At 45.2% G+C, this 21854-nt stretch overlaps 1 protein-coding gene across 1 annotated transcript; it reads left to right on the forward strand.

Moving 5' to 3' along the window:
- Window positions 1-406: 406 nt before the first annotated feature.
- Window positions 407-5899, forward strand: LOC137909133 (E3 ubiquitin-protein ligase pellino homolog 2). The gene is made up of 7 exons (XM_068753556.1): window positions 407-489; window positions 3563-3692; window positions 4066-4167; window positions 4658-4855; window positions 4956-5141; window positions 5224-5429; window positions 5515-5899. The coding sequence occupies exons 1-7, from the start codon at window positions 407-409 to the stop codon at window positions 5897-5899; spliced, it is 1290 nt and encodes a 429-aa protein (XP_068609657.1).
- The last annotated feature ends 15955 nt before the right edge of the window (window positions 5900-21854 follow it).

Here is a 21854-nt window from a genome sequence, read left to right on the forward strand (position 1 = left end):
AGTATAACGTTTTAAAAGTGTCACGACGGCGTATGGCCTCTCGTGCAGGCAACGTTATAAACTATTTCGACATATGTTCTGAGCGTCCCCCCCCCCCGGCGGAGGTGGTATGGCCCTCTCCCCTCCGTTAGCTGCTGTATGCTACCCGAACAGATAGGATGCGATACTAACTAGCAATGTTAGCATTAAAGCTGCGAGAAGATGTGATTTCATGGGATTAAGACAAAACAACAAACTAAAGAAGTCCGGAGAAACTTTGGTCAATTGTGTCCAAACTTTGTTCGACCACAACCACCGTTACTTCAAACACTTTTCGAGTGTGTTAGCATTGTTTTATCTCGCCGCTTATTGCTGTTGGACGCGGTTTTGTTTGTTTTTTTGTTTTCTTCTGGAGCAGTTCAGTCTGATGAATTCACCGAAAAAAGAAGGCGACGATGACGACGTTCCCGTTAAAGACCCGATAAGATACGGCGAACTGGTCATTTTGGGGTAAGTCTCTCAGAACTTAAACCGATATATGTATCGGGTAGGGGGGGGGGGGGGAAATATTACAGCGTCAAATCAACGTGAAATCTGTATCGGCTCAAATCAGCGCATGAATCCAACGCGATGACGCGTGAATTCGTCGTGTTTCACATCGGAGCGACACATTTGGGGGGTATTTTCTTCGGCTATTGCACCATCAGTCTGTGGATGCTACAAACTAACTTTACGCTTCCGACGAAAGAATGTTCTTCTAATCTACGACACCGCGTTCACGATCCGTTTCTGCGTAAAGGATGCTAAATGTGCTGTAGCGCGCACTGCTACTACGGATGTAGCCGCTTTTCATCAATGGTAGTAGTGTGTGTGTGTGTGGGGGGGGGGGCTGAAGATTCCAGTGACGTCATACTATGCTGGATCTGAGATTTGTAAAAGTAGGACTGGGGGGGGGTGACATCATGGGATGAAACATGCGGGCGTCTCACGCAGTCTAGTTTAGGAATAAGTCGTTTCGTACTCCTAACTGCTCGCTAATAGAGTAACGTAGCAGCCGGCGAGACGGCCATCGCTGCCGAGGAGGAGGAGGAGGAGGAGGAGAAAAGCCCTCTTCATCAGTAGCACACAGCAGCACAGGATGTGCTTGATGACGGCCACCAGCTTCCGCAGCGTTTCCCCCTCCTGCAGGGACACCACGCTGTGCGCCGCCCTGCGGGGACACCACGCTGTGCACGGTCCTGCAGGGACACATGCACGGCCCTGCGGGGACACATGCACGGCCCTGCGGGGACACCACGCTGTGCACGGTCCTGCAGGGACACACGCGCGGCCCTGCGGGGACACACGCGCGGCCCTGCGGGGACACACGCGCGGTCCTGCGGGGACACACGCGCGGCCCTGCGGGGACACACGCACGGTCACACCCAGGCTGGCGGGCCTCCCTCTCGCCCCGCGGCGCTTCCTGTGCACGCCGGAGATAACCGACCCACTGGCCTATCCTCTTCCTCTCCGGCTCAACGTCGGCGGCCGGCCTGCCTCGGAATACTGATCAGCTGCCCTCCTCATCGTCTGACCGTTGGAACAGAGGCGGCCCTTCACATGCCCGTCGGGATGAGGAAGTGATCGTGTCAGGCCTGCAGTGGCGTGCTCTGCTGTGGCGTGCTCTGCTGTGGCGTGCTCTGCGGTGCGTCTCTGCTGCGTCGCTTTGGGTCGTGGTTCTGGTGTGGCTTCATCTCGTCCAGTTTGAATCGTTTCTTCTTTCTGCTGCTTCTTGCCGGTCTTCCTGCGCCGGCGCGGTTAAACGTTTTAGCGGCTGTCTGCCGTCTCTCATGGCCTTAGTTAGTCGAAGAGTCGTACGCAAGCTGGGCTCACTTTCAGACCTGTCCCCTCGCTGTGAAGACCCCCCCCCCCCTCTGGTTCTCTGTTTATCGCCCCCCACACCTTTCTTTTTTGGAATCCCTCTTGTTTCTGTCCCATCCGCACCGCTCTCCTCCCTCTTTGCAGAGTGCTGATTCACCGGAGGTAGATCTCCTTGGTGGCTTGCCCTCAATGTGTGTGTGTGTGTGTGTGTGTGTTGTGGGGGACAGGGCAGGGCAGCAGATGGAGTGAATATTTCATTCTGTGCTTTGTGATGTCTGCACATGCGTGATGCAGATCCAGAGGAAGTCACACTTTGTCGCGCTGCTCTTCCATTGGTCTTCCCCTTCGGTCCTGTCTCCGGCCTTATCTCTCAGCATTCCCTCGTCCTCCCTCGTCCTCCCCCGTCTCCCCGCCCTTGACTTTAATTTCATGAATTTGGCTGCTGCTTTCCTAGCGTGTCTCTTTTAGTAATCTGATGCCCTCTTCCCCGTGGTCCCATTTCACGTCTTTGTGCCTTTTAACCGGACCCTTTAGAAACCTGCACCTGACCCAGTCTTTCCTCTCTTCGGCCCGGTGCTGGTTTGAACCCACGAGCAGGGAGCAGGTCATCCTCTGATCGAACTCGCATTTAGAAAAAAACATCACGGCTTATTTGAAGCTTCGTCCTGAGATACCGATCGTCATACCGACACGCCGCTCGATGCCTGCCCTCGCATGACCTCATTCATCCATTCATCTCCTTGATCGTCCGGAGCCTATCCCAGCTGGCTGAGAGGCGGGATGAGATGCCAACTCGTTGCAGAGCCACACGAAGCACAGATAACCGAAACGGTATGTTTTTTATGGCGGGAGGAAGCAGGAGAACCCGGAGAGAGAACCCAGAGAGAGAACCCACGCGAACTCTGCCCCAGGTGGAGTGGAAGCCGGACCTTCTTGCAGCAGCGCTAACCACTGCGGCGCCACGTACCGCTATGATGTCATTACCTCGTCATTTTTTTCACAACGACCGTTGATTTGTTTTATTTATGGGAACGTCTTGAAGAATCGATCACAATTGCAGCTTAATCGTACAAACGCTGATGAAACAGGCAGAGGTTCCTACAGCCCACCCTGGGAAGACGCGGTGAGACAGATCTGGCCAGAGCCAGACCAGATACGCTGAGTTTAGCCCTCTGGGTTTCCACTGAGTCGTTTTTAATTACAAACGTTGCCCTGCTCTTCATTTGAAGTCCTAAAATCAACTCGTTGCCAAACTGATGTTCAGCTCGCTTCAAAAAAAGACGATAACACCAGAGTGGTTCTGATGTAAGAGCTCATTTATGAGCACGAGCTGATATATCCTCGTGGTTAATGGTGTAGGACGTTGCTGAATGCATTAGCCTCAAGTACAAGCCGAGTGAGCGAGATCAAGAAGCAGTGACGTAAATCATGACCGGCCCGTTGCGTTTCAGAGGTATACATAATAATAATAAAGCCTTATAGCCCGTGTGAGCTCGTGCTTTGATTACAGGTATTTCTGTAAACACCTCGACAGCATCAGGGACATTTTATTCACTATAAATGCAGAAAAAAATGGGACGACGGCAATTCTCAGCAAAGCTTGATGAGCTAAAACGGCTCGCTAACTCCAGTCGTTTGTAGTCTTGTTGACATTAGTCTGAGTGTGACGCGCTCATGTCCTTGTATTGTCATCCTGTCCTTCCTGTTCTTTGCTGTTCTCCAGGTACAATGGCTCCCTTCCAAGCGGCGACCGTGGACGGAGAAAGAGCCGCTTTGCTCTGTACCGAAGGACCAAGGCCAACGGTGTCAAACCCAGCGCTGTGCACATCCTCAACACACCACAGGACAGCAAGGTAAGTCTGTGTGTGTGTGTGTGTGTGCGTGCGATAGCATGTTTGCAGTGTGCGGTGTTCCTTCCCTTGTGGCTTTTGCTTGTCTTTTAAAAATGATCCAGAGGAAGAATGGCAAAGGGTGATGAAGTCTTTTGTGCGTGTGTGTGTGCGTGCTCCTGCGTATGTGCATGTGTGGCAGTGATTGTCAGATGATGATGGTGAAGTAAAATGAATATTGAATTTTGTAGTGAAGTCGTTGTGCTTTGTATATATATATATATATATATATATATATATATTTGCAAATGCAGCATCGATATATATTTTAGGTTTATTCCTGTAGCTTCCTCATCATGATATATGAGACTCTGGACTCTGCTTGTTGCTGTTGCAGGCTGTACACAGCAGGGGGCAGCACAGCATCTCTTTTACTCTGTCCCGCAACCAGACGGTGGTGGTTGAGTATTGCCATGACAACAACACAGACATGTTCCAGGTAACACATCAAGGATATCAGAGCAGGACTGGGAGCGTGTTGGGAACGTGCGCCTCCTGCAAAGGCTCCCCGTGCTCACAAAAATAAACCTACGTTTGTCTCCATGAGCAGTTTTCTCCCAAAATATACTGTTATGTAACATTATCAAAGAAACTTCTAGCATTAGCAGATTATTTTTGTACACTGGGTTCATTAAGTACTATGAATAGAGACATGTGGAAAACGTGTGTCTATTTTTATACGTCGAGTTCTGCTCTTAAAATAGTATCAGTATTAGTTTCCAACATGGGGATGGCAAATCTGACTACGGCAATAAAATCCACAATTATGTGTGTGTGTGGGGGGGGGGGGGGGGGGGCTGAACATTTTTGGTCGTTGTATTTTTACATGAAACAGTACCAACTTTTAACATCTGTTAGGAAGCCGTTTATTTCAGTCAGGCATTGACGTGAGTCGTGAGGTGAGCATTCCTTTGTTCTCTGTCCTGCAGATTGGACGTTCCACAGAGAGTCCCATTGACTTCGTGGTGACGGACACCTCTGGCGGGGGCAAAGAGGGTGAGGACCCCTCCATCGCCCCCAGCACCATCTCACGCTTTGCCTGCAGAGTTGTCTGCGAACGCAACCCCCCGTACACGGCGCGCATCTACGCGGCTGGCTTTGATTCATCCAAAAATATCTTCTTAGGGGTGAGTGGACTTTTAACAAAGAAATTGGAAGTAGTCCCATAATAATCCCGTTGTAATAAATTGCGATCATTTTCGCGATGCGTGTTTTATATACCCTCAGGAGAAAGCAACCAAATGGAAAAATCCTGACGGGCACATGGATGGTTTGACCACCAATGGCGTGCTAGTGATGCACCCAGAGGGGTTCCCGGAGGATCCCAAGCAGGGCCTGTGGCGGGAGATCTCCGTCTGCGGAGACGTCTACGCCCTGCGGGAGACGCGCTCCGGACCCAGCCGGGGGAAACTGGTGAGCCGCCAGACTTTCGGTTTCATGCCGTTTGGAGAGGCTTTTTTTTTGTTTAGCGCCCCGTCTGCGTCGATCTCTGCAGGCGGAGGGCGAGAGCAGCGCCCTGCGTGACGGCTCTTTGGTCGACCTCTGCGGCGCCACCCTGCTGTGGCGCACCGGCGAGGGGTTGATGCGCGCTCCCACTCTGCGTCACCTGGAAGCACTTCGCCAGGAGCTCAACGCGTCCCGGCCCCAGTGTCCCGTGGGCCTAAGCACGCTGGCGTTCCCCAGCCTGCCCCGCAGCCACAGGTCGGTCGGATTGAATCTCCTGCCTGCCTTGTGAGGAATACGTTTCCACTTTTGTGAGTTTAACGCCGCTGTTTTCTTACTTCAGCCTCGAAGAGCGTCAGCCCTGGGTATACCTCACTTGCGGCCACGTCCACGGACGCCACGACTGGGGCCAGAGAGCCGAGAGAATGGAGGAGCCCGGAGAGGCCGACGGTTCCACGGCGCGTCGGGAATGCCCCCTGTGCAGGAGCGTGGGGCCCTACGTTCCTCTGTGGCTGGGCTGCGAGCCTGCGGTGTACGTCGACGCCGGAGCTCCCACTCACGGTTACGTGCCATGCGGCCACGTCTGCTCAGAGAGGACAGCCAGGTACTGGGCTGAGACCCCACTCCCACACGGGACACACGCCTTCAGGCCAATCTGCCCCTTCTGCTCCACTGCCCTCAGCTCCCCCGGCTGGACGCGGCTCATCTTCCAGGGTCCCATCGACTAACGGCCACAACTCGGCAGCCGCCTTCACAGTCACAGGAAGAGTCCCGAGCTTCATCCCCGTAGCAACAGATCAGTGTTCTGTCGAGTTAAAACTCGGGCCGCGCGTTCCGCATGTACAGCCGGTCCTCACTTAACGAAGGATTCTTTTTGATGCGCTGGCGACACTTGCGGGGTGTACCCCGCCTCTCGCCCATAGAAAAGCTAGGATCGGCTCCAGCTACACCCGTGACCCGCAAGGCCGATAAAGAGAACGTGAGATTGAATGAATGAAGGAGGCCTTTTAGGTATAGAGCATTTCTACTTCTACTCGCTCACAACTCGGTGCATTCCGCTCGTCGTAACAGCGATTCCTTGTCGCTGAACACATACTTTTTAAATTTCCGTAAGCCCATTGTAACCGAGTCGTCTTTAAGCGAGTCCGTCGTTACGTGAGGACCATCTGTACTGTGTCACAGACACTCTTAAATGTTGCTACTGAATGTTGAAGAATCCCACCCCTTGTTTATCCTTTGAGCGCTGATTGATATAGTAAGTAAAAGTCTACACAGAGCTGCTTAACTCCCGTTCAAAACAAGCACAAACACTCTGCTGACTATAAAGTCTGTCGCCCCACGCAGGCCGAGCCAGTCAGCTTCTCTTTGCGTTGGAGATGACGAGCAGCTTCTGTATTCTGCTGGCCTGCGAGTGTGTTCCACGGACCAGCGTTCTGCATCCTGACCTAAGTCGAGCACATTCTTTCTCACATTTCCATTCCCTTTTAACAGAAATTGTTCGTTTCTGATATGCACATTGTTGTTGTTTTTAATGTAAACACTGTGATACCGCTCTAAACGACACACATCCATTTTTAACTATTTTGTGAAATCTATGCAGAGAGACCCCATTAATACGATCCCTTGTTTAGCATTAGCTTGGAATGAAAACCACTCAACTCTGTTGCACTAGAGGGAAGAATTCATCCAGATCCTGTCCAGGATTATCAAGCTGACCAAGGATATTCAAGGGTGGGGTTGATTCTCGGTCAAATCTCCTTCATAACTCTCCACAGCAATAACAGCACTGGCATGGATAAGCTAAATGTTTAGCCAAGTGTTATGTCAGCAGCCACTTCAAACATGGCTGAAATGGTTTCAGGTTAAAGGTTCAACCAGAGGCGTGTTCGGTGTCTCAGACCAGCGATGTGATTCGACCAAAGCATTGGGTTCTAAAGATGAGAATAAAAATGTGACTCGTTTCCTGTCAGCTGAAACGTGCTGACAGGAAACGAGCTGCAGAAGAACATGAATGAAAATACCCACAACTGTCGTTGCATTCATTTGAACACACCTCTGGTTCCTGATTTATGCTAAACAGGGTCCGTGTTTTTGTGATGGGGGGGGGGGGGGGGGGGGGGGTCAAGAGGTGTGACCTCGTGTAACCTCAAAAGATAACCTTTTCAAAGAAAACTATTTTGTTAGGAAAAGGGGAGGGTTTTATTTGGGGAAAGTGGGATGAATTATTTTAATTATTTTACATGTTGAGTGTACAAAAACAAAAACAAAGCAAAAACAGCTATTTTTCTAACTGATCACTGGCTTTAGTTAACGCCCCTCCCCCCCCCCCCCTCCAGTGTAAGCAAGTTCTGTATGTTTCTGAATAGTATTGTGTGGTAGATGTAGGAGCGCTTGTGAGTGGAAACATTTTGCCAACACTGTGTCCAACAAACACACGTTTTCCGTTAAAAACAAACAAGAAACATTGCCCAGACAATGAATGTAGCCAAATACTCAGGCTATGTTTAGCCATCCCTGGTGCTCATATTGAATGGTCTATATTGTGATACTATTTTTGTAAATTAATATTACGGTGTGTCTTGGTGAACTAGCTAAAAGTCAGATCATTTCAATAATAGCCTCAAGCGTGGACGATGTGTAACTCGTAACACACGCTCACATCAAAATTGTGTGTAGCTTGCATGTGTTGAACGTACACGTACAGTGTGTACTCTATACATACTCCTATTGGAAAACTTTGCACGGTTGAATGGAACCTGTTCATGATGACGCGTTGTCGCCGACCCAGTTGTCTTCCGAGTCTCCGGCTGCACCACTTTGTGTTTCGGTTGTTTTTCCAGAACACGTCTCTAAAGGAAACGATCTAAAGGAAACGATGAAACATAGAAAAACAGCCTAGAATACTTCTCGTGCTCGACACATGTTGTGATGTCGGGATTTAAAACGTTCGAATCCTACGTTGTACTACTATGCTAACAGTTTCCACCAAACTGGTCCACTTCGGAAAGATGTCCGCACTAACGCAGGTTTTCCTCTCGCATTTAGAATTGACCGTGGAACGTTTCAAACGGGCTAAATGTTCTGCTTTCCATTTGAAGTACAAGACCAAGTTTTTTTTTACTCGGTGGATCAGCTCAGGATATCAGATTCACCGCTGGCCAGGCCTGAAGAAAGCAGAACATCGTAAGAAGGGGTTAGATGTGAGGCAATCATTGATGCTGTAGCCTGATTACTGAGGGTATATGCAGTAACCACAGTGTCAGTGGCAGCTATACATGGGTTTTCTTTTTTTAAAGGGTGTCTCAGTCACCCAGGTCACGGAAGATCTCCTCTGAATAAAGTCAACTGGACTTAGAAAATAAACTCCTTTAAATTCTGGGCGGAACTGAAGAAACTTCTTGGAGGAGAGAGAGAAACATCGTCGAGCTTTTCCTTCAAGTCCCGTTGACTTTATGCAACACGGCGAATCAAAAGGGTCCTAGATATGTTTGTTTTTTTATAGTAATAGTACTGTATTAAATAATTACAGTAACATTTAGTTACTTTAGCAGCAAAATAGTTGTATTGTAAAATTTATTTGCCATGAAATCCTGCTAAAATGTCTAAAAGCATATGAAAACATCGCTGCCCTTTACTGAGCACGCCAAATCAAGTGAATCGTGCTTTTACAGATGGTGTATGTTACAACGAACGTAACGCCGTTGGCATGTGGATGGAAGGACATCATTGGCTCCTAGTTTAGACCATTTATTTGAACTGATGTTTTTGTTTTTTAGCTTTTCCTAGTCTTTGTTTTATGCTCTTTGGGCTATATTCAATTTCCTTCTCTCTCTTTCTTAGAATTCTGTTTCTTTGTTCCATATACAGTGTGTTAGCGTGGCGTCAGGTTGTTTAAATACCTCCCAATATGATCATTAGCTCTTCTTAACTCCTCCCGGTTATTTTACGTATCACCTTGACCTTCATTCAGGATGGCAAAACCTCAACTCATAAACTGCTGAGTGGCAGCACGTATTACACAGCATAAAAACCTCACAGTTACTAATGCATTCCTTTGAATACGTCTGTGTTGTGTACAGCTCTTTGGATTATTTTATATCATATTCTTCTGTAATTGTCCGGTGCACAGACAATCGCTATACACATGTCAATAAACCTGTTAAAAAAGTTGCATTTCTTCTGATTCTCTGACTGTTCTTCTAGGATTCATCTCCAGGTTGATGAAGTACGGGAGCAGAAAACTCAAAAATGTGCTCTAAAAAGTACTATTCAGGTGTGCACTGACGAGCGATGCAACCAGCAGAGGGCAAACTCCACCAGCTCTGAAGCACGCACTGAGATGAGGTTGCTTTAAGTTGCATCACCTCTTTAAAATAACCGACCGCTTTAATGAGCAGCTTTTGGCAGTCACGTTCATCACCACGCAAATGTGATAAAAATGCCACAGAATTAGGGAAAGCTTGGTTTTTTTAAAATAGCAATTTATAAGACTTAGGTTTGGAAAGAATACAAAGAATTCAGAATTTCTACTGAGAGCAGCGTCACTGGGAAGTTTGCTCAGACACCGCGTGTCTCTCGAAGCCACGGGGAGGAAGCTCCTTCTAAAGATGCCTTTTCAGGGATTCAGAATCCTATTTCATGGCTTCCTCAATGCCATATTGCATTTAATCTCCTTCAAGCATGGGAGACGGAAAGCCAAAAGCTGGCAGAAACTATAGAAGGGACTGTGTGAACAAAGCCACTTCTGTTACATGCTATGAGGCACGATAATTGTCGTATAATAAATGGTAACGAGTTACATGTCCCTTCCTCTGGAACGTATTCACACATTTTGTTAGATCATGGTTCTAAAGCATTCATTTAACAAGCAACACTCAGAACCTTAATCTTCGTTGTTTATTCTGAAACCTGTTTAAGAATAAAAAAAATAGTTTCATGTGCGAGTTTTTATTGCGCACTTCACTTTGCAGCTAAAAATATGTTTTACAGCAGGGGTCCCCAAACTACGGCCCGCGGGCTGGATCCGGCCCATTTCCACATTTGGCCTGGCCCCCTGAACAATACCAGAGACCCAAAATAGAATTTACTTATTTTCCTTTCCATACAACATGAGTAGCCTCCCTTTTATTTGGGACAATTTTAGTGATGGTCACATACGGCCAGAAAGTTAATGTTCCGGTGCTCTGTAATATCAACTTATTACATAGTAATTACTTTGTAATAACAGGGCAGGTCTCCTCACCTCCACGCTGGCATGGTTGGCAGCACTGTAGAGGGGGGCAAAATGGCCCTGGTATCGAATCCCACTACGGGAATGAGATGGAGCAGGGGCAACAGGGTAGGTCCAGGGCACGCCTGAGCGGAGTGGAGTGGACCAGTGGTCCAGTTCACTCCGCCCAGGCAAGGCCCTGGGCCTACCCTGCCGCCCCTGCTCCACCCCCACTCCCACAGCTGGATGCGAACCCAGTTCCTCTGGCAGTAGACCGGTAACCCTACCGACTACGCCACCGTATAGGTGAGGAAACTCGAGGTATTCTCAGACCACAGCATGTTGTTGTGTTTTACTGTGTCGCTATGTTGTTGTGTTGTTATGTTGTGCTTTTTCCTTTTGTGTTATGTGGAGTGGGCATGTCTCCGACCAGGTGACGTCGTACTGGATTCAAAACCAGTGCCTCTGGTCTAAAGTCCACAATGCTACTGTCTATTTATCCTAACGTTCGGTGGGGTAGCCTCTAGGTGGTGTAGTGGGTAGTGCACTTGACTCCCTGCTAGAAGATCCTGGGTTCAAAACCAAGGCGTGCGGCGTTCAGGTTTTTTACAAGAATTTGAGGTTTGTTGTTTGCTCCTCTGCAGCTGTATTGGATCAGCTGATTGATCCAGTCGTTCTTCGCCTCTGCACTTCGTGATAATGCTGGAGAGAGACTGAGTTTGGGTGTGAGAGGCATTGCGTGTGTGACACTCCATTCATGTCACTGTGTGTAGTTGTGATGGTGAGATGAAGCCTAAACTACAGCCTGCCTCCACATTCGGCCCCTAAATGTTGAGGCACCCCTGCCATCATCACACTTTTCCTACAAACTGGCCCCGGCCCTCCATCAGAGAAGGGAAAAGTGATGTGGCCCTCACAGGAAAAAGTTTGGGGACCCCTGTTTTACAGCATGGCTTTGCCACTTCAGACTTTTTTTCAGTTACGGAAATACATATATGGATGCGATGTCGTAATCAGGAGAACAGGATGAATCCAAGTAAGTTTAGTGGTTAAAAATATTATCAAGACAAAAAAAAAATGAGTCCAAGAACAATATAAAAAGGAAGTTAGATAGACAATCTGTGTGTAGATTTCTGTTGAACAATGATGAGGATATACATACGTGTTTAAGAGATCAGTCAGCACAGGGGCTGTTTCCCGACCTTCCCTGATCTTGTCTGTAGGATAATGAAAGCAGCGTGACGGCCCAAGACCTGCCGAGTGTAGCAGATTATTATATAATCCTGTCCTAAAGGCACAATATCAGCTGGCATGATAATGGACATGATAGTGTCCATAAAGCTACAAATAATAAGCAATAAATTAATAGACAGTAATAACGAAACAATGAATATCTACTAATTAATAGTTAATTAGCAGATTCACTTTAAAATAAATATATGTGTGATATATACGTAGAAATATAGCTGCAGTATTTTGACAAATATATTCACGATGATATTCTGTTATGAATTGGTAATTAAATTATAATTAAATGATCATTCTTGTGTGTTTTTTTAAATTAGATTACAGCAGATTATATATTCCAGGTCATTCCTCCTCACTCCTGCCCTGTGTGTGTGTGTGTGTGTGTGTGTGTTTGTCTATCATGGGACCTAGCGTAAATGATGAGGTGGGGTTTAAGCAATACAATTCAATCCTCAGTGGAGGGATTTGTAGGTTTTGATCCCGGCTAATTAACGTGAAACCCTCCATGGGAAGTGACGGATAGACTGGGAGGTTTGAAGGGGACTGTGTGTATTCTTCTCTATGTTTATTTATGCCTTAAATGTGCGTGTACACACACACACACAACTACAATGTATACGTAACGTTGGTAAATGACTCAGAAATCGTGCTCCTTGTTAGACACTCTGAAGGTTAATTTAGTCACATAATTTACAAATCCAATTAAAGCAAATGCTTTCACAAGCTGCTGCTAGTCTTATAAGACTGTAGTTTCATTTGTGTCCATCGATGTGGAAGTGGAATACAGGACAGATCAGCTGAGCAGAATGTGTGAAGCCGGGTTGGTTAAGAGTTCTAATAAACGTGATTATCTGGTGTTTATTATGCTGTTAGGGAGGTTGTTAATCCAGAGTGTCTTGTGCCTGTCGTATAATCTCTCACTGAGCTTGGGCGTAGGATTCACATGTCACTGTTTGGGAAGGGAAGGCCCAACCTGTTTGACAAATGGATGAGAACACAACAGAGGGGGGGAACCTTGTTCCCACACCCGTTACATACAGATCACGTAAACCTTCTGGATCCGACACCCTCTCCGTGGCGTTCACAGACTGTATGATCGGAAAATTATGAAGTCTGTTCTTTGAAAATTATTTTGTGCTTTTAATCAATCTTGGGATTCTTCATTGTCAACCCTCGAGTTTATCTGATGTATCACTTCTCCTCATATTTGATTATATTCTCCACTGAAACTCAACTGATCCTAAAATTCCCATCATTCCTTTTTTTTAATTTGCTGCTGGAACGAAGGTTTGTTTCTCTTTTGCGTTTCCATTTTAACGAGGGAGGAGGCTCTGCTGCTTTTAATCCCTGATCTCGCTCACAGCTCGCTTTCAGCGTGACCAATAAAAGCCCCGAGGAGGCGTCGTCATAATTCCCTCTAAATGACAACTAATGAAGATTGTATTGCCCCTCATTACTTTGTGTCTTTAAGGAGACAGGGCTGTTAGTCCTCGTTTTCATACTTTAACTCTTCCTTCTTTACCCCCCCCCCCCCCCCCCTCCTCTCTCCTCAGCACCTTCAACAGTCAGGGATGGATGAGCGCTCGCCTCTACTCTCTGCCTGTATCAAGCGCCCTCTCGATTAGCATTGCATGGTAGGTAAGAGCCATTTTGAGAACATTTCTCATTACACCTTATCACTGGGGCACAGAGGGGGGGGGGGGCAACATGAAGCAAATTAGAGGGTTGAATGACAGACAGAGAGTAAAGCAAGGAGGGAGGACTGGAGACATCAAAGTGTTCTTGCTCTATTTAAATTGAGTGATCTTGTGTGAAAGATTCCCACTACATAAAGCCCGTCCTTCCTCATGCACACACACGCACACACACACACACACACGACTAGTATCACCCACATACCCTTGGATTTATGTGTCAAGGGTTAATAACTATGAGCATGAGGACACTCGGAGGTGCAAATACACATCTATGTATGTGAGGATGTTTGAGTGGAGACCTACACACACACACACACACACACACACACACACACGGGCTGTGTGAGAGTTTATCTGTTGCCCGTTTTCCACCAGTTTCATCATGTCCGTTTGCGAAATGCAAATTTGGATCCTTTTCAGTCATTTGAATGTAGAATATTTGTGTTGCGATTGTGTGTGTTAGAGAGCCTTTTATTTTCTGTGTGTCCTACTGGGCATCTGTCTGAATGTGTGTAGAAGTTTCTGCTTGTCCCTTTTGTCTAGGCTAGAGTATATGAAAGCGACAAGCGTGTGTGTGTGTGTGTGTGTTTCTGCACATCCTGTGTTTCCTTTAAGTTGTCTTTTCACTCTTTGCGTGCCTGTTCAATCCTACCCGCTGGATTAGTGACGTTGGCGGAACTTACCCTCTCCCTCTGATAAGGGTTGCGTGCTGCTGCCTCCTGTTCTCTGCTGCCCGTGCTCAATTTCAGATAGCGCTAATGGAATGTGTCCTACGCAATTGTAATGCGAGCGAGACTCATTTTCCATGGAGCTTGGAGCTGTCAGCTTGGCAGGACTGTTGGGAGGGTTCGGGAGGAGGAGGAGGAGGGGAGAGCCAAATAAAGGGGGGGTTGATGGGAGCACTGGTTGACGTGTGTTTTGGTAGACCTCCTCCCATCATGGTGCATATTTGCATTTTGCAAAAACACACATTTCATATCGTGACCGAGGTTCATGTCACAACGTGAACATTAGTTTCCAAAACTCATCTATGGTCTAATTAATATATATTCTAGCTATGCAGATTTGTCTTGTCCAGCCTGGTCTCTCTCAAGGAGAACCTCAGCAGCTTCATCTCCTTCACTTCTAGCTCCGCCTCCTGTCTTTTCCTCAGAGACACTGTCTCTAAGCCGTCCATCATGGCTGGCCTCACCACTGTCTTGTAGACCTTTCCCGTCATCCTCGCTGACTCTCTCCTATCACAGAGCACACCTGATACGTTCCTCCACCCGGTCCAGCCTGCCTGCACACGATCCTTCACTTCCTTTCCACGTTCTCCATCACTCTGCACCTTCATCCCTCTCTTTCCTAGAGCACACCTCCTCAAAATTCTCCTCTACCTGCTAATCCATTATTACAGTCAAGTCATTATTTCAGCTACTTTTATTAATTCTACCCATCAAAGTGTCTTCCATGAAAACAACTGAAATCAATTGATCCTATACTTGAGGAGTTTATGCGGTTGGTGATGTCATTGCATTATGTAATAAGATGTAATCTGCCATAATAATATAATAAAACAATAATAAAATCCAACCGTAGCTGAAGCATGTGCTGATTCCGTTTACAGAGGAATCTGTTTTTACTGATGTTACACCCAGGGTTGCATGATTGCTTTGATTTCATGTTATTACGAAGCAGTTCTTGTACTTTTGAACACAATATGATGAATTTCTTTCCTGATCCCTGATCTGTGTTTGCTTGAACCCATTTTATCCCGCAGCCTGCAGCTCTCCTTCAACTTTATCTGTTTCTGCATTTGTGCTTTTTTTTAAAATTCTCTCCTCTATAGCTTTGGTTTTTGCGGATTTAATTGCTCTCTTCACGTCTATCAGTAAAGATAATATTAAGCGTGCTTTCTTTTTTTGTTTAGGAGCATCCATGTAACAAATTCTTGTAAATTATTTTGAGTAACTGTTCTTGGTTTTTCAGATTTAGTCCGGTTTACTCATACATAAGGGGGAGGAGTGTGAGACGCATTCTTCCTATGCCTGCACGTTTGCTGAGTTCAGGGAAGGGAAGGAAATACCAATTTGGCTGCGCTACAGGGATTACTGTGGAAGTGGGCATTTTTAATCTGGAACAGACTGTAGCATTTGTCTGCATTTAAAGCTGTCATCAGTCCTGCCCCGTCTATCACCATGTCCCACCCATTAAAAATTAAAAAAAAAAAAAAAAAACACTGCTGGAGCTGATTAAACTCATCAAAATAAATAAATAAAATAAATAAACTGCACAGTAAATCTCACAGACAAGGGTTGACAAAGCCGGAGCCCCCATTAATAGTACTCTACCTCCTGGGAAGAGTTCAGTGTCAACAGACCCTCCTTCGGTTGGCGGGTGGAGGACGGTCTCCATCACAGACATTATTGACATGTCTAAATCGAGGAATTTTGATATAAATGTGGGTAAATACATTTAGACTAATGCTATTTTAAAAAAAAGGTTTTCCTGGATTTGAAAAAAATAAATAGACCTTTGTGGGAAAAAAGGTACATCATTATCTTCAAGCGAGAGGAGAAGAATCAGAGGTTGGAGGAGGTGGGCTGTGATACAGAGGAAGAAAGGCATCACGTTGTGAGGAAGACTGAAGCCATCGGTGGAGGAAGAGAGAGAATGGGCCCCCCAAATTGGCAAAGGGAAGTCAGAGTCTCTCTGCTTTGCATTTCATTTACATGGCTGGCCGTATCGACCAATCGGATTGGGAGCGGAGCCCATGGCTTAGGAAGGTGAATAAAGACTCCAAATGCCTTCACTGCTCTCATCCCTCTCTCTCATAATACCCCGTCTGCCCTTCTTTTCTCTCTCTCTCTCTTTCTCTCTCTTCACTGTCATAATACCCTTTCTCTCTTCATTCTCCGCTCTCTGGCGTGGTACTATAAGTAGACCCTGTCCGATGTGATAGTGGGATGAGGAGAGGAGGAGAAGGAGGAGTAGGGCAGCACGCAGCGATGGCTTTTGCTGTTTGCTGTTTGCTACCCACAAAAGGTTTAAAAAAAGCAAGATTTTGCATGGTTGTGTTTGAATCCGTGTTCTTTTTGTTCTTCAAATAAAATAAAAATGACACAAGCAGCAGAGCATTCAGCCGGAGTCTTGTCATTGTGACAAGTCACGGAAGAGATGCCTTCCCAGGCAAAATATACTGTATCTAGTATAAGACAGGAACGTCTTCGTTCCTGTCAGAGATGTTAACTATTTCCACCATGTCATCAAATTTGATCCTTTTATGGTAAAGTGTTTTTACTTCACTGAAAGCAGCAATATTTCAATTTATGAGTGATCTATCCCTGAGGTTAATCTGTGGTAACACCTCGCTAATCAATATTATTCATCGACTCTCCATGCACACACGCACACGCACGCACACACACACACACACAGAATACCCCTCATTGTCGTTAATCATCAATGACAATACCTTATTTGTCGGGGAGGAATGTTTACAATGGGGTGCCCCCCCCCCCCCAAGGCGTGTGACACCCTCCCTCGACACCACAGTGTGCCAGTGTGCCAACAATTACTGAGCGCAAACTGAATGAGGTCATAGTAGGATGGGGTCATTAGCAAAACAAACCCGCCGACCCTCCGGGGCAAAAGGAGGTGATGAAGAGGGAGAAGACGATGGCAGAACCTCCAGCCCAACGCTGGACCATGACTGTAGTTACATCCAAACACAGAGTTAGCAGTTTATTGTAGTTTTGTTTTAACTGTACATCATTCATGGAAGCCAATTACATCACCTCACTGTTATTTTTGAAACAGCTTCAGTTCAAACATGTGTGTTATATCAGACAAATTAGTCACTAAATAAACTATCAGGTACTAAACATCAAGACTAAATCATGTTCAGCTTATTTAAGATTCTAAATATCTTTTGTTTTTTGTGAAATCTGTGTTTGTAGTTTCCATATCCATTATTTTCTTTTTTAGCTTGCATCAAGCTGCGATGCTTGCAAGACCCACTTAAAGTAAAGGTTTGTCACCTTTACTGATCCTTCAAAGGTTGAGAAATCTCATTGCTTAGTCCCAAAAGAAATCCATGGAAGACAGGTGTGATGTTTCTAACCCTAACCGGCCTGTAAATATATAATTGTCTGGAAATTACCCAAAGTAGACTTACCTGTGTGAAGTAAAGCAAAAAGGATGGCTCTGAATTAACTTACCGGTAGCTTGCATATAGCAGGACGTTTGTGACCTCGTAATGATTCTACAATGATCATGCCTCTTTCAGGTCAGCCTTTGTGTTTCTATAGTTGTCTGTGTTGATGTTTTAATGAGATAACTTCCTCATCCCGTCACCAAACCTCACGCAAAGACACACATTTGACAAACTACAAACAAGTGAATTCTCATGAAATGCATTCAAATGTGGGAAACGTACACTCCTGCACCCAAAGGCATCATCAAGATTACACCTCATCTGTCACGTTGCGTCCACAGCTGCTAACTCTCAAAATATCAAAATATTGAAGATGCTAAAAGCGATTAGTAGTGTGTGTGTGCGCGTGTGTGTGTGTATGCGTGTGCGTCTTTTTTGTTGGCCAGGGGCATATTGGTGTTTGTGTATCTCCATTGTGACGCGTGTAATCCACATGCTCTCTAATCCCAGAGCAGGTGGCCAGGCGTGTGGCGGCTGTGGGGGTGCATCGAGGGCACATGCCTCCTGCTCCGCTAAGCACACACACACACACACTAACGCAATTACCAGTATGATTGATCCCTAAACACATCAACGCTTGCCCCTCGCCTTCATGCTTTATATTAGTGATGGGGAGGGGACACACACCTGCACTCATTCACACACATTTATGTGCCTGCATTTCATGTCCATCCCTTCCCTGCCTCTCAGCGTCCCGACGTGCGTCCTCAACGGACACGCCTAAAGGGGTGTTGTTGTGAACAGGTGGGCTGAGACGAGGCAGAGACAGGGAGAAAGACATCTGTCAACAAACTCAGCGTCATCCACTCCATCCGCCCCGAGGGGCAGAGAGCGATGGTTCGGCCCCATCACAAATATAGCAGGAATGAGGAAAGGAATCCCTGCCTTGTACTTTGAGTGTGATATTAATCTTCACAGATTACATCCTGTTTGCTTCTGGCTGTTATGAAGATGGACTTGAATGGTGTTTCAGGAAGGTTTTCTGCTCCGAGTGGTTTTCTGACAAGCAAAGGGAGGCCCCTTGAACTTTAACCTCTGTGTCGTACATAAGTACGTTAGAAGAGAAGAGAAGAGAAGAGAAGAAGTTTTTGCTTTCATAATAATTATACAACCTCTTTATTAATTCCAACTCGCTATCCTATTGCTTCTTTAATCAAGCTTCACTCAGGCGCCTGCGTCAAATGCTTTTAGCTCTGTTTATGGATGTCAATTTGGCTATTAAATGCATATAATCTGTTATTAAAGCGCATCTCTATTTCCCTTATAAGAAGATTTATGTTGTTTTTCATGCTAATGGTCTGTTTTCATAAGGACAGGAGTGCTTTGTTGGCTGAATGTCCACCGTGGACATAATCCAGGGTTGTAAAGTGTTGCAGCTAAATGGATGATGTACAAAAGTAAAGAACAGTCCTATGGCAGCCATTTATGTTTTGCATATGATGGATTTTCTTTAAACCACTAATCAGCTTTCTGTCGTATGTGATGTGTGTGTCTACAACATATGTGTGTTTTTGCAGTGCTATATTTGTTCAATTGACAGCATCCAAGTATTATTAATCATTTGCTTTATACATACTGTATAACCATATGGTGGAGAAATCCAGAGCAAATCCTACCGCTGCTCAGTCGCTGTTTAGTTTAGTTATTTATTTTATTTAAGAGGTTCACCTAGATCCTTAACAAGCTCAAATCTTTAAAGTCAAATAATTCTACATACGTTGAGTTACTATTAGATGGGATTAATGTATGGATTATGATACAAATCAGATACATTTTTATCAGTTTACATGTTCATTTGACCCAGATTTTCTCAGTCTGCAGATTTTTTCCATTTAAAACAATAAATAACAATGTTAAACTGATTTTTAAAAGCATAGAAACACATAAACTTTGACCTTCATCGACACACAATGTTCTATTGTTCAAGTTAAGGATAGAAGCGCATGATTATTTTATCTTGTATGTATGTAGCAATGGTTGCAAATACAAAAATAGCATTTGGGGGGGGGGGGGCACTTAGTAGCTTTATCTGCAGCAAGTTCCATCATAAATACGAAACAAACAAAGCTTGCATTTAAACGGTTCCCAATTTTTTTTTATTAACAAACAACAAACTGTTCAGGCAACTGACAAAATGTGACACTGTCGGCTATAGGCTCATTATGTCCAGTGATGCTTTGTACTTAAACAAACCAGTAAACAATAATGTGGTATTCTGCTGGATCACACTATGATGCATATGTCACCTTCCAATAATAACAAGTAGTTTCATCCTGTAGGTCTGCAGGGGTTGCCTTTTTGTCTCTTTCCAGCTTTCTACCATGATATGGCTGCTGAACTTCAAAATTAAAAACAAAAACAACTAAAACTCATCTGGTGTGATTGCTTTATGCGACTGAGCACCTGAAGGGAAACAGCTGAGGGAGCCTTGGACTCGCTGACGACTCAATGGCATTCTTAGAGTCTATCCATTAACAGACAAGTGATTTTATCTCTGGCCTACATGCCAAACAATATTCAAATTCGTGAAAGTGCTGCATATTAACCACCACTTGCTAAAGACAACGGGTTTCTCAACTTATACCTAAAAATAAGTGCAAAATTTGAATGTATTTTGTGTTATGCAAAAAAAGAATATTGGAGATAAATGGCCAAGTGGCTGGTGAGAATATAACTGAAGTCCTTTGTTATGCATAACAATGTGTCCTACATCTCCCCCCCCCCCCCCACAGTAAGACATACATAATTCATCTTCAACAACAAGAGTCATGGAATCTCATTTAATATATTCAAACAATAGTGTTTCTGTACTCCTGTCAGACTGGCGGTTGAGGAATATGGTAAATAAATACAAGTATATGCAGCCTTAACTGTTTATGACTCTCCATCTGTGTGAAGCCATGTCATGTTTACCATGTCTGGGCAACACGGTGGTGCAGTGGGTAGCGCTGTTGCAAGAAAGTCACAGGTTTAAATCCAACTTGGGGCCTTTCTGAGGAGTTTCTCCCCGAGTTTTATAGGTGAATTGGTTTCACTAAATTGTCCGTAAGTGTGAGTGTGTGCATGCGTGAATTACTATATGTGTGACCCTGCCTGGCGACTTGTCCAAGGTGTGCCCTGCCTCTCGCCCATCGGCTGGTGCAGGCTCCAGTAGATCAATCGACCGGATTTAGTCAAGAAAATGAATAAATGAATGTTTAGAGTGTTTTTTGGCGTCATGGATTACACAATTTAATGAGATTAAACTCAATTCCATCAGATGCCTGTACCGAATGCGGTCATGTGATCTCTAAAGCTAAAATGTTCTTTTAATTTCTCCAAGCAAAACTAAGGGTTAACTTTAAAAGAAGTGCCTTTTAAATCCCGTTGATTTAAAAGCTTTCACTTCCCGGCTATAAATGCAGAGTAAATTCCCTCAGGTGGGAATTTTATATATTCAGGCTCAAAACACAGCAAGAGCCATTTTTCATCTTTATTAAACAAAAATCTTCTGGAGATATATATATGGCTGATAATAGAATTAGCTGCTTATAATAACGCTGACGTCATTTCCCCATCTGTCATTACTGCTTTACATGATGTTCAGGCATGGATTTTTATTGTTGGTTTCAAATTGCAATGTAAGAAATAAAGGGTCTCAAAGTTCACAAAAATACCAATATTCAATATATTTTGGGCTAACTGTATATTTTTACACATTTATAGCAAAATAAGCAGCCAGAATAAAGTGATGTAATTAATCTAATCAAATTATAATATTACATATGTGATATTCTTGGAGGATTTATAGATAGAGTGTTGCAAACACACACATGAGAAGTCATTAAAGTGGACTAAACTATTGGAGTGTGTGGCGGAGCTCCGCTGTGACCGTCACCGGTGGAAATGATCCGATTTCCTCTCGGGGAACGGTGACACGCGGAACGCTTGAAATGCGTTGACACGACACGTGAAATGCTGTTAAAACCAATCGTTTACGCATTCCCACGAGAACCAGTATAGTATAGAATCCGCAAATCCCCACCCGGCGGCGGTGAAGTGAGTGTCGCAGGGGAGAAGTGCGGCCCCCGGCCCGGAGGAGAGGAGCCGCACCTCCTCAAATATCATGAATGGATGAATGAACCGCGTCTGTCGGACCCAAATGTCCCATTTAGTGGCGCTTGTGCTTAATTAAAACCGAATATCGGTGGATGGATATATAAGTCGCATTTGGTGCTTTCTTTTGAAAGAGTCATGGTGTCAATTTAAGAAAAAAAACATTCAATCGATAAATTAGATTATAGGCCGACGATGTCAACGTTTAAACGAGAGGATTTAGATTTATTTTTGAA

This window comes from Brachionichthys hirsutus, chromosome 20 (genome assembly GCF_040956055.1).
Source record: "Brachionichthys hirsutus isolate HB-005 chromosome 20, CSIRO-AGI_Bhir_v1, whole genome shotgun sequence".
NCBI lineage: Eukaryota > Metazoa > Chordata > Actinopteri > Lophiiformes > Brachionichthyidae > Brachionichthys > Brachionichthys hirsutus.

Bases quoted from the DNA above. Each gene is read 5' to 3' on its own strand.
- LOC137909133 (XM_068753556.1), top strand. From the start codon at position 407: ATGAATTCACCGAAAAAAGAAGGCGACGATGACGACGTTCCCGTTAAA. The intron at 4,856-4,955 runs GTGAGTGGACTT...ATATACCCTCAG, and splicing joins CCAAAAATATCTTCTTAGGG to GAGAAAGCAACCAAATGGAA. The intron at 5,142-5,223 runs GTGAGCCGCCAG...CGATCTCTGCAG, and splicing joins GACCCAGCCGGGGGAAACTG to GCGGAGGGCGAGAGCAGCGC.